General features: G+C 45.4%; 1 protein-coding gene across 12 annotated transcripts in view; it reads right to left on the bottom strand.

The window, feature by feature from the left end:
* Positions 1-14,775, bottom strand: part of PTPRT (protein tyrosine phosphatase receptor type T) — a 1,135,643-nt gene that overhangs the window by 687,296 nt on the left and 433,572 nt on the right. For all 12 annotated transcript variants that reach the window (XM_054467368.1, XM_054467370.1, XM_063659593.1 and 9 more), the window contains exon 6: positions 8,181-8,355. In XM_054467368.1, coding sequence (XP_054323343.1) covers positions 8,181-8,355 — 175 coding nt within the window. The remainder of the gene's footprint in view (positions 1-8,180; positions 8,356-14,775) is intronic.

Raw genomic sequence — 14,775 nt, forward strand, 5'->3', positions numbered from 1 at the left:
AGCTGAAACTATTGACTCTAATGCCCTGGACAGAAAAAGTTTGCCAACCTTGTCGAGGATGTTGACAGTAGAGGTGGTGGAAGGTGGCGGGCTCTAGATAAACTTAGGAGGTAGAGCAGAGGCCAGATGTTAGCCCAGGCTCTCTGATACCATGCCTGCTCTCTGATCACTGGGTGATATAGCCCTCCAGTTCCTCTTTACTTCTGAGGACTGGTGGAGAACATGAATGGAAACTCTGGAGTCTGGTCTGAGGCCAGCCTTTGCTTTGTTCCACTCCCTATACAAGCACAGAGCTCAAGGTGGCTTTGCCTGTCCTCCTAGCATGAACTTGTCCTCCATGGCTGCTGCCACCGAGGAGGCAGGAGCCAGCAGCCTTGGTCACCTCGGAAGGCCACAGAGGCTGTAGGATCCCGGTAGCAGAAGCTGTTGCATCCCACTGCCACCTCAGGCCTTATTATTGCACCGAGTGCAGCCCAACCTCCAACTGCCTCTACCAACTGTCAAATAGCTAATAGCCATGGGCTTCTGCCAAAGCCCTGGGGAGCAGGGGGCTATATCCTGTATGACAAGACAGTAAAGCCAGAAAATTAAGACCCCCAGGAGCAGCTCTCAACCAATGACTGGAGGCAGTTAAGGTACAAATAACCCCCTCCTCCACACCCCAGGGGTTCTACACTGAATCCCAGAATTACCTAGTAGGATAGAGCTCCAGACGTTCACAGCGGTTACTCACTTGAGAATGCCCCCTTTATTCGCTGCCCTTGATTCTCTGTCTCATGTCCCTAAAACCAAATAAGCACCTTGCACTCAGAACTCCCGCCCTGAGTCTGCTTCTAGGGGTCTCAACACCATATGCCTTTTATCTTCACTCTTCTTTTCCAACGCAGTCTGCACCAGTGACCATAGCCAGCTGTCTGACAATGGTTTTTCCCTGCAGGACCAGAGAAAGGAAGAATAGCTGGATGCAGAGATCCCACCTTATGAGTGTGCACACTACTATCCATGGCCATGGATAGGGTCCGTCAGAGCCCCTAGACTACTATAGGATGAAGCCCAGGCTCCTATTCTGGTACAAAGACTCTGCAAATGTCCCCTTGCCTACTTATGCAGCCCCAAACATGTCACCCACTCAACGTCTCAAAACTAACCCAGGCTGTCCTGCTTATGAGCCTGCCAAGCCACAGGACCCATCTCAGATGGGGCCAGTCAGAGAGGCTCTCCCAGACTGCACTCATTGTTCCACCCTCTGTACACCTTTAGCTCACTCCTGAATGCAGGGTCTACCATACTGGATTTTGCAAGAAATGTGGTATAAAAGAGACAGCATGGCCAAGGCAAGGCAGGCCTAGCTCTGCCACTTATGAGCAGTGTGATCTTAGAAAGGTCCAGAACCTTTCTGGGTTTCCATGCTCTCATTGGTAAAAGGTGGTTGCTAACAGCACCTACATCATAGGGCCATTGTTAGGATTAGGGAGATAGTGTGGCAGGTGGCTAACATTAACTGACCATGCAGCACAGATTTGCATGATTCTTCCTGCTAGACCATGAGCTTATTACAGAACCTGACACAGTTGGGCTCCATAAACCTTTATTAAGCAAATGAATACAGGAATGAGTCAGCTACTCCAGCCATTCCATCTTTAAACTAGAGGCTATAAATGCAAATCACTGCTGGCACCAGACTAGTGAGTGAGCAAAATGGGACCAGCCAGGACAGCAGTCAACGGTGGAACGTGTGCTTCCAAAACAGGGAAGCTGAGGAGCCCACTGTTGCCATCCTAAAATGCAGGCTCCATGTAGCTATGCCTGATACAGTCTCAAGAAACTTGTAAATGCTGAAAAAAAACTTAAAAAGGAAAGAGAAGACAGTACAATGTAAGTAAAGCATTTTTGCAACTGACTTCAACCAATGGATTGGATTGGATGACCTCAATCCCATTTCAGAAGAGGGAGACCTTAAGATGATCTAAATTTAAATTTTCATAGTATGTACAGAATATCATTCCTTTAAGCCAGGAAAACGAACAATGGACAATGTCTTTGGGAAACATTCCTTAATAGTAATGTAAAAAATATGATTACTACTGAAGACATAATTTTATACTTTCTAGTACTAGGATGTATCTGTTTATATACATTACATATATATTATGCTATATATATGTGTTTTATATATTATATGTATGTTATATTTTCTCCCTCTCATAGGACCTATTTATATATATTCACCTCCATTATTCAGATAAGGAAAATGAGGCCCAGAGTAAATACATGATTTGCTGAATCACACAGGTACCAGGGAGCAGGACTAAGATGGAAACTCAAGTGTGTTTAGAACAACAATCCCTACTCTTGATCCTAACAACCTCCCTTGGTAGGAAGTCACATCAGTGTTTAAATCAGAACCTCTAACAGCACTAGTATCACATTTCTTCTGAGCACTAATTCACATACTGATGAGTGTTCTGAGTGCATAATAGGTTGTTAAATGGAGTTGAAAGACTGGTTTAAAAATCACCACTGACAAGAAACTTTTTATGAATTAGGAAATTTTCATCAAGATACATCTGCATAACTTTGGTTGAAGACACTCAAGTCCTTGAGGCCAGCTAAGACACCTTGAAATTGAAGACACGCAGAAAACCAGAAGCAAAGCAAATGAATAAGCACATTTCTGAGCACTGGTCTGGAACAGGTAGGTTGAGGGGCCGAATTGTCAATTGAGCGAAACCTCAATTACAGAGTAATTTAATGTATACCCGGGTACATTATCACAACTCAATAAACCGCTCCCCAGAATTAAGTAATTCCAATTTGCTTTCATTTCGGTCTGTGTGTCGCCCTGAGAATTTGATATTACCTACCCTCACATTAGGCAGCATCTTCTGAAGTGCTAATCTTTACCATCTCAGGATCACACGTGAGCTGTGAGCCAGCCAGCCATGAATACGCCTGTTTGGGGAGAAAGAGAGACCAGCCTGGGCCTCTGCTGTTGCTCTCAGCCTGAGTACCTGCTGTGGAAGCCAGCACAGAGGTTTACGGCTCCCAGAACCCTCGGGTGCTGAAGGGCCCAGTGACCTCCCAACTGTGGAGTGGTTAGGGTTTTGAATGAACAATACCAGGAGAGGGGTGGTCCATGTAACTAGATGGCTGAAGACAAACAAAACTAGCTACTTTTCCTTTGTCCCCAGACCCGGGAATGAGCTTTCCCGATCCAGTAGGGGTGAACATAGGAAGGGACCAGAGAATTCTGACCTATAGGGACTTGTGATGGTTAATATTAAGTGTCAACTTGATTGAAATGAAGGATGCAAAGTATTGTTTCTGGGTGTATCTGGGTGTTTCTAGGTGTTGCCAGAAGAGATTCATATTTGAGTCAGCGGACTGGGAGAGGCAGACCCAACCACAATGTGGGTGGACACCATCCCATCAGCTGCCAGCGCAACTAGAAAAAGCCAGCAGAAGAAGGTGAAAGAAGCGGACTTGCTGAGTTTTCCGGCCTTCATCTTTCTCCTATGCTGCCCTCGAACATCAGGCCCCAAGTTCTTTGGCTTTTGGAGTCTTGGACTTACACCAGTGCTTTCCCAGGGGCTCTCGGGCCTTTGGCCACAGACTAAAGGCTACGCTGCCGAGCTTTCCTACTTTTCAGGTTTTGGAACTCTAACTGAACCACTACTGTCTTCCTTGCTCCTCAACTTACAGACGGCCCATCTGGGTCTTCACCCTGTGATCATGTGAGTCAGTTCTCCTTAATAAACTCCCTTTCATATATACATATATCCTATTACTTCTGTCCCTCTAGAGAACCCTAATAAAAGACCCCATGACCCAAATGTCCCCCAGTCCACACTTTCATATTTCCTCCCTCCCTCTTCTTATACTCGGCACATCACTGTGTACCAAGAGAGAACTGGGCCACACTTTACAGAACAGACCTGACATGATTTCCCCAAAGCCACGGAGACAGTCATCAAATCGGCACCTGGGTCCAATGTCCTGTCCCTACCCATGGAGTCCTTCATCTCTCTTACTTCTTTGTCTGAGAAATCCCACCCCCATGGGCAATTTATTTATTTTATTTAACAAATACCTTAGAGTGCCTATGCAGGGCAGTGTTCTAAGAACTCCTACATCCATTATCACATGTCACCCTCATGACGCCTTCTGAGGGAGGTAATCCTACATTCCTGTTCCCAGATGAGCCAGCTGAAGCCCCGAGAGCTTTGATCATGTTCAAGGTCACAGAGCTGGGACAAGGTGGGGCCAGAATTCAGACCCAAGCATCTTGGCGGCAGAGTTATCTCCTGCCCTGAACTGGAACCAAAGGGTGGGAACCTATGAAGAGGAAGACCTTGAAGACGTGGTTTTCTTTCTGTGATATCCCAGGGTTGTGGGTGACGTCAGTCCAAGAAGAAGGAATCCAGATCCCATCCCATAACACAGCACTTCGCCCTTGAGAATCCTTTTTCTTTTTTGGTCTGTTTTTCAGATTTTCTCCCTTCTGTGAAAGAAGGAGGATTAGTGCTTTTCCCTTGTATTTTTTTAAACAAGTACAAATACTTCAGTATTAAAATATTTAAGCATCCTGGCTCCGCAAAGGCAAAGGGCTCTTGAGAGGTAAGTGAGTCATTCTTCATCACACAGTTTCTTCCAAACGCTCGGGTTTGCTGCCTTCAAATGGGTCCCTGGGCACCCACTCCAGGGTGACAGGTTTCCTCTGGTTGCTTCTGCTCCTGAGGGGGTCCCTGCCTTTTATTTTCTTGTTTTGCTTGGATGCCACTAACTCTTTAGCAGTGTGTGTGGGGTCGGGGGAGGGGGTGAGGGTAGGTTAAATGTATTTCTCCAGCAATCTGGAAGTTAGCTGACGGTCAGGAAGAGAACATCATGTGTCAAAATGGCAAGTTAGCTGGACGGACCCAGGGACTCCTGCTTGCCTGGTACCTGGGCCCCTTCAGCACTGCTCATGACATTGTGGCACCAGGTAACAGCAAGGCCACAACCCACCAGCCCTCCAGGTGTGACCAAATAGCATGAGCCAGATGCAGGTCGGACTCCAGTTCTACCCCTTGGGATGACCCTGTTTCTCAACCTGGCTGTGCTAATTCTCCCACCCATGAAATGAGTTAAAATAAAACCAATGTACAGAGCTGCAATTAGGATAAAATCAGGTAACATATGTGAAGGGACTTCTTTACACGCAAGGGACCAAGCTCCTAGCTTACCACCGTCATAATATTTAAATGGAGGAAAAATGGGCCCTAAAAAACTAATAACCTATGCCAAAAATATGGATGAATTTCATCGACGTGTAATAAAATTACACCTTGACTGACCAAATTACAGGAAGTGCCACCCCCCACACTGTTCAATGTGAAGGAGACTGGATGCCACCCACCACCCCACCCTCCCTAAGCTGGAGTGGCAGGGGCTGCAGGTGAGTGGCTTCAGAGCAGTGGTAGCTGCAGAGTCATATTGCCAGGCCTGGCTACTGCACCCGGGCTAGCACCGGCCCCTCCTCTTGACTTCGGCCCAGGATGCACAATCAGCAGAGGACAAATCAGTGTCCCCGTAAACCCTGGCCACCTCTCCGAATAAAGCAAGGATGCTCTGCCACATCCTCTGTCCCAGTAGCCTCTTGGTTTCTCTTCCCATAGCTCCCATCCCTGCCCCTGAATGGGGGCATATAAGCAAATAATAAACCAAGCGTTTTCTGGTTCCATTTGTCTGTGCATGGGAATTTCAGAGTGCTACACTAACTCCCATAGCCACTGGTCACATTCTCTCGCCACCAACTTTGCCCCATGTACATGCAAGGTGCTAGCAAGACCATGAGGAGCAGGAGCCAACACAGCGCACCCTCTCCTGGGGCTCTCAATCTGGTGTGGGAGACCAGCCACAGAAGGTATAAGACACATTCCAGCAGGACATCTGAAAATACACATTCACTGAGTACCTGAAAGGCCTGCAATAACCCCTGTGTCACATAATACATATATAATAATAATAAATCTTCTAAAAAAAATTTTTTTTTTGAGATGGAGTCTCGCTCAGCTGCCTAGGCTGGATTGCAGTGGCATGATCTCAGCTCAGCGCAACCTCTGTCTCCTAGGTTTAAGCGATTATCCTGCCTCAGCCTCCTGAGTAGCTGGGACTAGAGGTGCGTGCCACCACACCCAGCTATTTTTTTGTATTTTTAGTAGAGACGGGGTTTCACCATGTTGGCCAGGCTGGTCTCGAACTCCTGGCCTCAGGTGATCTGTCCGCTTTGGCCTCCCAAAGTGTTGGGATGACAGGCGTGAGCCACTATACCGGGTCACAAGAACTAATCTTATGGCACCAACAAAGCAAAGATAGGAGCTTAATGCCATCAAAGTGGTGGCTTCTTTTCTATGTTAATAACATTTAATGTAAACAAACTTAAAGATCTTTAAAGTTTTTTTTCGTATCTGCCTAACTTGTTGATCTTTGGCTTAAGTGTTCATGGCATTATGGTGAGGAAATAAACTCTTGCTGAGGCAAATAATTCATTCCCTCATCTATCAGTCCACAAATTTTTTCAAGTTGAGCCTTATGAAATGACTGTGCAAGTCAAAACAGGCGAACACTAACAACTTCATATGGTTTAGCAAACTGAGAACCAGTGCCAGGCACTGCGCTGAGTGCAGGGACTTCCAACCCAGCAAACAGCCCTCCTCTCACAGAGCTTAGATCCTAAAAGGGGAGACAAAAAGTCACCAAGTAAACAAATAAAGGCAAACCAGCATTATAAAGTGTGATTAAAACTATGTAGAAGAGGAGACCAGGTAATGAGAAGGAATTGTGACCACCAGGAAGGGAGGTGTAGGCAGGGGGTCAGGGAAGTTCTCTGGGAGAAGACGACATAACGGCATTTCAGCTGAGACCTGAATGATGGCACATGATCAGCCATGTGAATGTCTGTATAAAGTCAAGACAGCCAGCACAGAGAATCCCAGCCTGCAACCCCCAGTCCAGTCGGCCCAAAGGATCCTGGTCACACTGGGTCAGCAAAATGAGGTCAAAGTTTCCACACCCACCCATACTTTGACAAAGGAAACTAACTTAGGAGCCCTCAAAGGCTCGATCAGTGGGGTTTTTTTTGTTTGCTTTTTGTTTTTTCCCTTCAAACACACCAGGTCTCATTCTACAGCTAGCATAATAAGAAAAGCTTCATTATTTCATTCACTAAATTATGCTATATTAAAATTTTAATTGGCAAACATAACATTGGTAAAACGAGTACATCCATACACTGCTGTTACCAGTGTAAACTGTCAAACCACTTTTTTTTGCAAAAGCAATATTGCAACACAAAGAAAAATCTATAAAGATGCTCATATTCTTGGCCTCCCAACTCTACCCCCAGGGAATTTATCCTAAGGAAATAATCTGGTTCAATAGAATAAAATGTTCTCTCCAGAAGAACTCCATGGAGGTCCTAATTGTTACATACACAAAGGAAAGAAAAAACAAGACACCTGGTATTATCCAAATGACTGCAAATGGGGGGGTTTAACAAAATAGGATAACTCATTGGATGAGATAGCATACTATCATTAAACATCATAACAAAAATGACAAAGTTTCAGAAAGAAATGGGATATCTGGCTTTTTGACAGAAGCAGAAAACAATCTGCATATTTTAATGGAAAGCATGTAAACAGTATCTCAAGGTGAACAAGAACAAGAAAATTGAAAAGAATTGAATCAAGGCCAGTGGGGTGAGGAATTATTTATTTCAAAAGTCCTTCCAAAATATTGTCATTGTATTTTCATTTTTAAAAAAATCCCTCAGAAACAATAGTATGAGAACACTGCCACAGCGTGCCACCCAAATACAAGGACATTTGTTCATTCTAACTTTAAATACAAAATAAAGCCAAATTTGAAGATGCCTTCTGTGTTATATATTCCGCAGTCTTTCACGTATGGCTCCTGTATATGAGACTCAACTTGGAATAGCAATGCAATGTTGCATGATTTTACAATAGTTTCTCCTGTTTGGGGAGTTTGTGTTGGGGAGGGAGGCCAGAGTGACTAGAAATTAATCTCCTCTTTTACTGAATGTGGGGGAGGATCAGCAGACGAGAAAAGGGGCTTTAAGGCCCATTAATGCCGGCCTTCCATGGCAGTAGAGGCGTAGGTAGGCTGGAGGCACTCACCTTTCACGATCAGTTCCGCATAGTTGGATACACCAGACCCACCGTCAGAGCGGATCACACAGCGGTACTTGCTGACGCTCCGCTGGGCAGTGTCTGCCACACTGACCGTGGCAGAGAAGCGCCTGTGGTTGACCACACGGGTGACCATCAGGGCCGTGTCCCTGCCATTCCATTGCTGCAGAACAGAGGAAGAGAGGGAGAGGAGGAATCATAGCATCACAGGCTTCCAGGTGACTCCCAACACGGATGTCCACCCATCCTCACACCCCTGGGGCTCAAGACTTCCAACTATAAGAAGGGATTTCCAGCCAGGCACAGTGGCTCATGCCCATAATCCCAGTGCTTTGCAAGGGCTGAGGCAGGGGGATCATTTGAGGCCAGGAGTTTGAGACCAGCCTGGGCAGCAAGCAACACTTTGCCTCTGCAAGAAATTTTAAAAATAGCCAGGCATGGTGGCACTCACCTTCAGTCCCAGATACTCTGGAGGGTGAGGAAGGAGGATCGCCTGAGCCCAAAAACCAAGGTTGCAGTGAGCCATGATCAGCCCGCTGCACTCCAACCCGGGTGACAGAGCAAGGCCCTGCCTCTTTTAAAAAAAAAAAAAAAAAGGAAAATAAAGGCAGGAGTTTTCATGGCTGGTTTGTGCTAATGATCTGATTCAAGAATAAACTTTGCTAGTGAGCTGATTTGAGGACAGAGGCCTGGTGGTAAGAAGGGAGGAAAAAGGCTCCTTCTAAACACCTCAGCTCAGCCTGCATTTGGAGCTGGCATATAGCCCCTTAACTTTCCTTCCTATTTTCCTTTTTCCCTTAAGCAGAACCCATAGCATTCTTTCAGACAAACTTCAGTAGACTTAGTGAAAACCCAGCCCACGTAGAACAAGCACAGCCTGGCTCACAGGCCCTATGGCTGGTGCCCTGCTACCCCACCCCACAGGCTCTGAGCCCCACCTGCCCTAAGCTATCACCACAGGTAGGGAGGGGATGGGAGCTTTCCAACACCTCTCTGCCTTGGCACATGCTCTTTCCTCTGCCTGGAGGGTCTGGTCTCCCTGGGGACACCCCCTCTTCCGTAAAAACCCACATTCAGCTCACAGCCATCTCTAGTCAGTTCTCACAACTGTCACACTATCTCTGGAATCTTATCCTATGTATGATACAAACTTTCCTCACACATTTGCCCACAAGTGTTGCCCATTTTACACTGAAGGACTTTCCTCTGTTCATCTTTAGAAGCTTGTCTGAAAGCCTCCCAAGTTTGTAGACATTTCTAGAATCAAGATGAATACACATGGGCTTTTGTCTTCAGCATCCTGAGTTTTAGGAGGGATACCCTGAGTTTGAATAAACCTCTTTCACAGTTGCAGGTTATGAGACCTGGTAAGGCACATGCATGTCGATGCATTTTGAGTGGATGTTTATTAATGTTATTAACTGGATATTTATCTACTATGTGCCAGCCCCTGAGCTGGGTATTTTTGTATAAATCTTCATTGTGTCTTCACAGCCTTGTTTGGGGAGTGTACAACTGCTGCTCTTCTCAGAAGAAAAATCCAAATGTCTAACAGTTTAACTAAATGTGTAGAGTACATGAGCCCCTTATCCAGGTTTTCCAACTTCAAGTCAAGCACTCTTTTTACTAAGACTGTATTCTCAGTGCCTGCTTTAATTTAAAAACGTTTTTCCCCAAAAAGTGAAATTGACTTCTTTAATTATCTGGACTTAGGGAAACCTTATGACTTATGATTCTCATGCCCTTGGGAGTCTCCCAGTCTCCCAAGATGCGATCTTCATCGTTTCCTGCACCAAGTAAACAGTTTCCCCATGTGCATAACCTATGTTCATCTATGTCATCTTTCCTCACCCTCTACAGTGACCTGTACAGGTAGAGCCACACTGCTCAGCTCTATGGCAGCAAACAAGGGGAGACTAATACCAGGGGAAGGCAGTGATCATGAAGGCCAGAAACCCAGGGTATCCCAGGCCCCCATCAAAGGGCAGCTAAGAGAGACTTGCTCCAGACTAGACAGGGAGATTGTAGGTAATATTTTGCTGCTGCTTTTTACTTTTTGACATTCTTCAGACTTTCTGTCTCAAACATGTATTTCCTTTATACTTGAACATAAAAAAAAAATGGTGTTGTTCAAAAGCCATGGCAGAATGAGAGGTAGCCATAACTCCCTCCCATGCCAGAAACTAACCAACATGTGGAATAGTTAGTACACATCAGAGCAACACACATGGGGCTGTAAGAGGAGAATCTGAAGCCAAATGCCAGCTCTGCAGCTTCCAAGCTATGCAGACTTGAGCAGGCAATTTCACTTTTCTGAGCTGGAAAGTTTCTATTCACTTGCCTGAATAAAAACCAGTACAAGGTAATAATGGAAGGGGAGAAAGGTCACTAGGGGTGAAACTGCCATCCAGCTTCCTCGTGCCTTGAGGCATCTTTGCAAGAGATGACACAACTTGGACCCCACTATGAGAACCTATGAGAATCTACGAGACACCACATGTAATGCCCCTTCCCAAAGTAGTGCAGGGAGGAAGGAGGGAAAATTCTGGCAAACACCAGGAATGTATCCTGATTTGGAAAACAGGTCACTAAATGAATAGGAGGGCCTTGGAAGAAGGGGGTCATCAAAAGGAGCCTATCTTCCCCACTGCCGAGCAAGGCACTTCCGGGCCACCGTGGTGGATAAGGATGAGTGAGTGGTAAGGCTTTGGGTCAATATTTTCTAATCTGAGTTATTTATAACATCATAAACACTTTTATTTTTTCTTTATTAAGCTAATAACAGCTGAACACTATTATGTGCTAAGTATTTTATATGCTTTCTCATTTATTCCCCATGAAAAATAAGGTAGGCACACTTCTTATCACTCTTATATATAAGAGGAAACTGGGCTGGGCGTGGTGGCTCACGCCTGTAATCCCAGCACTTTGGGAGGCTGAGGCGGGCAGATCACGAGGTCAGGAGATCGAGATCATCTTGGCTAATACGGTGAAACCCTGTCTCTACTAAAAATACAAAAAATCAGCTGGGCATGGTGGCAGGAGCCTGTAGTTCCAGCTACTTGGGAGGCTGAGGCAGGAGAATGACGTGAACCCGGGAGGCGGAGCTTGCAGTGAGCCGTGATGGTGCCACTTCACTCCAGCCTGGGCAACAGAGCGAGACTCTATCTCAAAAAAAAAAGAGGAAACTGAAGCTCAGAGAAGTGAAATTGCCTCCCCAAGGCTGCCCAGCTTGGAAGCTGCAGAGCTGGCATCTGGCTTCAGATCCTACTCTTACAACCCCATGCATGTTGCCCCAGTGTGGACTAACCACTTCCCCATCACTTACCTCTTCAAGCACCCTCATTTCCCAATGTGGGAGAGTATGAGCAGCAGGTATGACACCAGGATCCACCTATTTGCTACCAATTTATTAGCTGAGAACAATAAAAGAGGGCAGGGGATGTAGTAATGTTGCATAAGGGGTGGAGAGAAATAAGCAAAATGCACATGCCCAACCAAAGTCCATGGCTTTGCCTTGGACGTCCAACTTCTGAACAGCCAAGAAATATGGGAGATTAAAAAAGAGAGACGGAGAGTGATATCAACACATGGGCTCCACAGAACATGAGCCAAGAGGTGAGGCGACAAGGACAAGTGCTAAGAAAGAAGATATATCTCGGGGAGCCAAGGGAATAATTGAGGAAAACAGACAATGTCATCTGCAGATTTCAACATGGCATTAGAAGTAAAGACCAGGATCAACATTGCAGAAAACCGGCAACCTGGAGGACAGGCCTGAAAAAATAACCCAGATGGCAACGAAAGCAAAGATAAAAGAAACTGGAGAGAGGCAAACTGATCAAGAAAATGGGGAATGGACAACTAACTACCCTGTAAGTAACTGGAGCTCCCACAGAAGAGAGTGCAATGAATGGAATGAAATCTGATCCCAAGATATAAAAGCTCACCGTCCTAGACTTAAACTAAGACCTGACTTTTCAGACTGAATGGCCCGCCATCTATGTGATAAAATTTACAAAAACAAGAATAATTGATGTTTATAAAAATATGAAGAATAAAGAAATATGTAGAAATCTAGCAGAAGAAAATAATGTACAAAAATACAAGCCCATCTGGTATAAAACTCCTCATATGTGATTGTTTCTAAATCCAAGGTGACCTCTCCTGGATGTGACTGGCCCACTAGTGGTCACAGGTGAGCTCCCAGGAGGTTCCTGTTACCTAGATGCCTGTAAGAAAACAGGGATGGAGCTAGAGAAAGATAGGATAGGGACTGCTAATAAAACTAATCAAGGCAAATGCTTAGTTTGTGTGACCTTGGGTGGCTGATTTCATTTCTCTGAGCTTCAGTTTCCTCCTCTACACAAAAGATTTGAAAATGGTGCCCACTATATGAAGTTATTGTGAGGAATAAATGACAAGGCATGCAAAATAGCACATGAAGGTGTATTCTAGTGTTTGCAGAGCTCTATTGTTAGTAGAGCTCAAATTAACTGTGAAATTAGCCATAAAAAGTGTGGTAGACAGGCTGACAGCCCCCAGAAGATGCCAACATCTTAGTCCCCAGAACCTGGGAATATGTGACCTTATATGGCAAAAGGGACTATGAAGATGTGATTAGGTCAAGGATCCTGAGATGGGGAGGTCATTTTGGATTAGCCATCTGAGCCCAATGTCATCAAAAGAGTCCCTATATGTGAAAGAGGGAGGCAGGAGAGCCAGAGGCAGAGAAGAAGCTGTGGGACAGGAGAGGTCAGAGCAATGCCATCGCTGGCTTGAAGATGGAGGAAAGGGCCAGGAGCCAAGGAATGCAGGCAGCCTCTAGATACAGGGGAAGGTAAGGGAATGGATTCTCCACTAAATGCTCTAGAAAGAATGCAGCCTGCCAAAAGCCTGCCAACACCCCCATGTTAGCCCACTGAAATCCACTTCTGACTTATCTCCACAACTATAAATAAATAAATTTGTTTTGTTTTAAGCCATTACACTTGTGGAATTTGTTATAGTAGCAATAAGAAACTAATATAAAGAGAAAAAGGCTGGTTACATGCAAAACATTCATTTTTCACATTTAGTTGAAATTTTATTTTGATGTCACCTCCAGGATTATTTACTTTTCTTCTTAATGACGTCAGATTCTAGCAGGGCCAGGGAAGATTAAGGGTGTCCATCTGAACGATTCACATTTTTCTGTTTAGCTCCTGAACCAACAGGCTTTATCCTGTTGAAAGATAGGAAATTGCAGGTTGTCTTATAAAATGTCTGGAAAATAGGCCTTTTGATAATCACACTTGTCATATTGGGAGCAGGCAACAGCAGGACAGGGATGAGCAGGAGGGCCTAGAGTCACGATAGGAAATAGTGGTGGATGCACCACTGGCAAGGAGAAACAAAGGTGAAGTTCAGAGAGGTGAGCCCAGATGAGAAGGGCCCATGAATATGACTGCTCAAGACAAGGCAGGGAAGGGCAGGCAGGTGCTAAAGGTCAAAGAAGACTAGCAGGAACACAGGAACAGAAATCAGGGTGATCCTAGAAGACCAGGGAGTAGATGATCAAATGGCGAAAGGCTCAGATGTCGGAATGCTACCGCAACATGGAGAAGGGATTTAAGCAGAATGAATGTGTTAGAAGCACAGGTCCCAGCTGCCATTTCAGCCCCAGACACAGGCAGAAGAGAAAAATGCAAAGGGAAAAAACAAGAGGAAGTTTTGTTAAATATACAAGGGCTCAGAAATCCAGGCCCACCTGCAAAAGAGCAGGTTTGAGAGGGTATAGGGAGAAGTGGAGCAGGGAGGGAGTGCCAAGAGCCTAAAGAAGACCATAACCCAGAGCCGGGATGGGAGAGTTAAGACTCCAACCCAGACATCAGGTAGCATAAAAATGCCCAGAGATAAAAATGTTAGGATGTCAGCAAGACGGAGCAGGACATTGAAGGAAACCCCAAAGTCCTGGGAAATAGCACAAAGAAGCATAGCAAGGATGAGTGCACACAGAAGCCCAGGAAAAATTCCATCAGATAAGGCCATTATCTACCACTCGACTTCTTGGAAATTTTCTTCTGGTTCCTGCAGTAGTTTTTCAGATTTAAGTATATCCTTCCTCTGAACTTTTAGGGCATGCTTCTTTTCCTTCTGCGGCAAGATTTTCAAGTCAATATGTGTGTTGTTCTAAAGTGGAATCATCGTCTGGCCCTCTGATTCCATGAGTCAACTCAACAAATGTCCTAGTGGGCCCCAACAGGTGCTGTCTCTGGTTGGGCTCACTGGAAGCAGACTTTGACACATGGAGATTTATCAAGTGCTTTCAGGAGAAAGAATGTAAAGGACAGAGTAAGAAAAGGGGCTAAGAAAGGATGAGATCACAACTGGAGTCAAGCTCCAGCCTGGTCCCACAAGGAGTCATGGAGCATGAAGTATACCCCAGAGTTGATGGTACCTTGTGGTTGAACTACTGTGTCCATCAGTCATTGGTCAGGGCTCACGAGGCAGAGAGAGGAAGAAACTTCTTATTTGACTGAGGGCAGCTCTCTGGGAAAAAGAAGCTGTGAGGCTTTAGCAGCTGACATGCCCAGTGCTCTAG

Source organism: Pongo pygmaeus, chromosome 21 (assembly GCF_028885625.2).
Source record: "Pongo pygmaeus isolate AG05252 chromosome 21, NHGRI_mPonPyg2-v2.0_pri, whole genome shotgun sequence".
Taxonomy (NCBI): domain Eukaryota; kingdom Metazoa; phylum Chordata; class Mammalia; order Primates; family Hominidae; genus Pongo; species Pongo pygmaeus.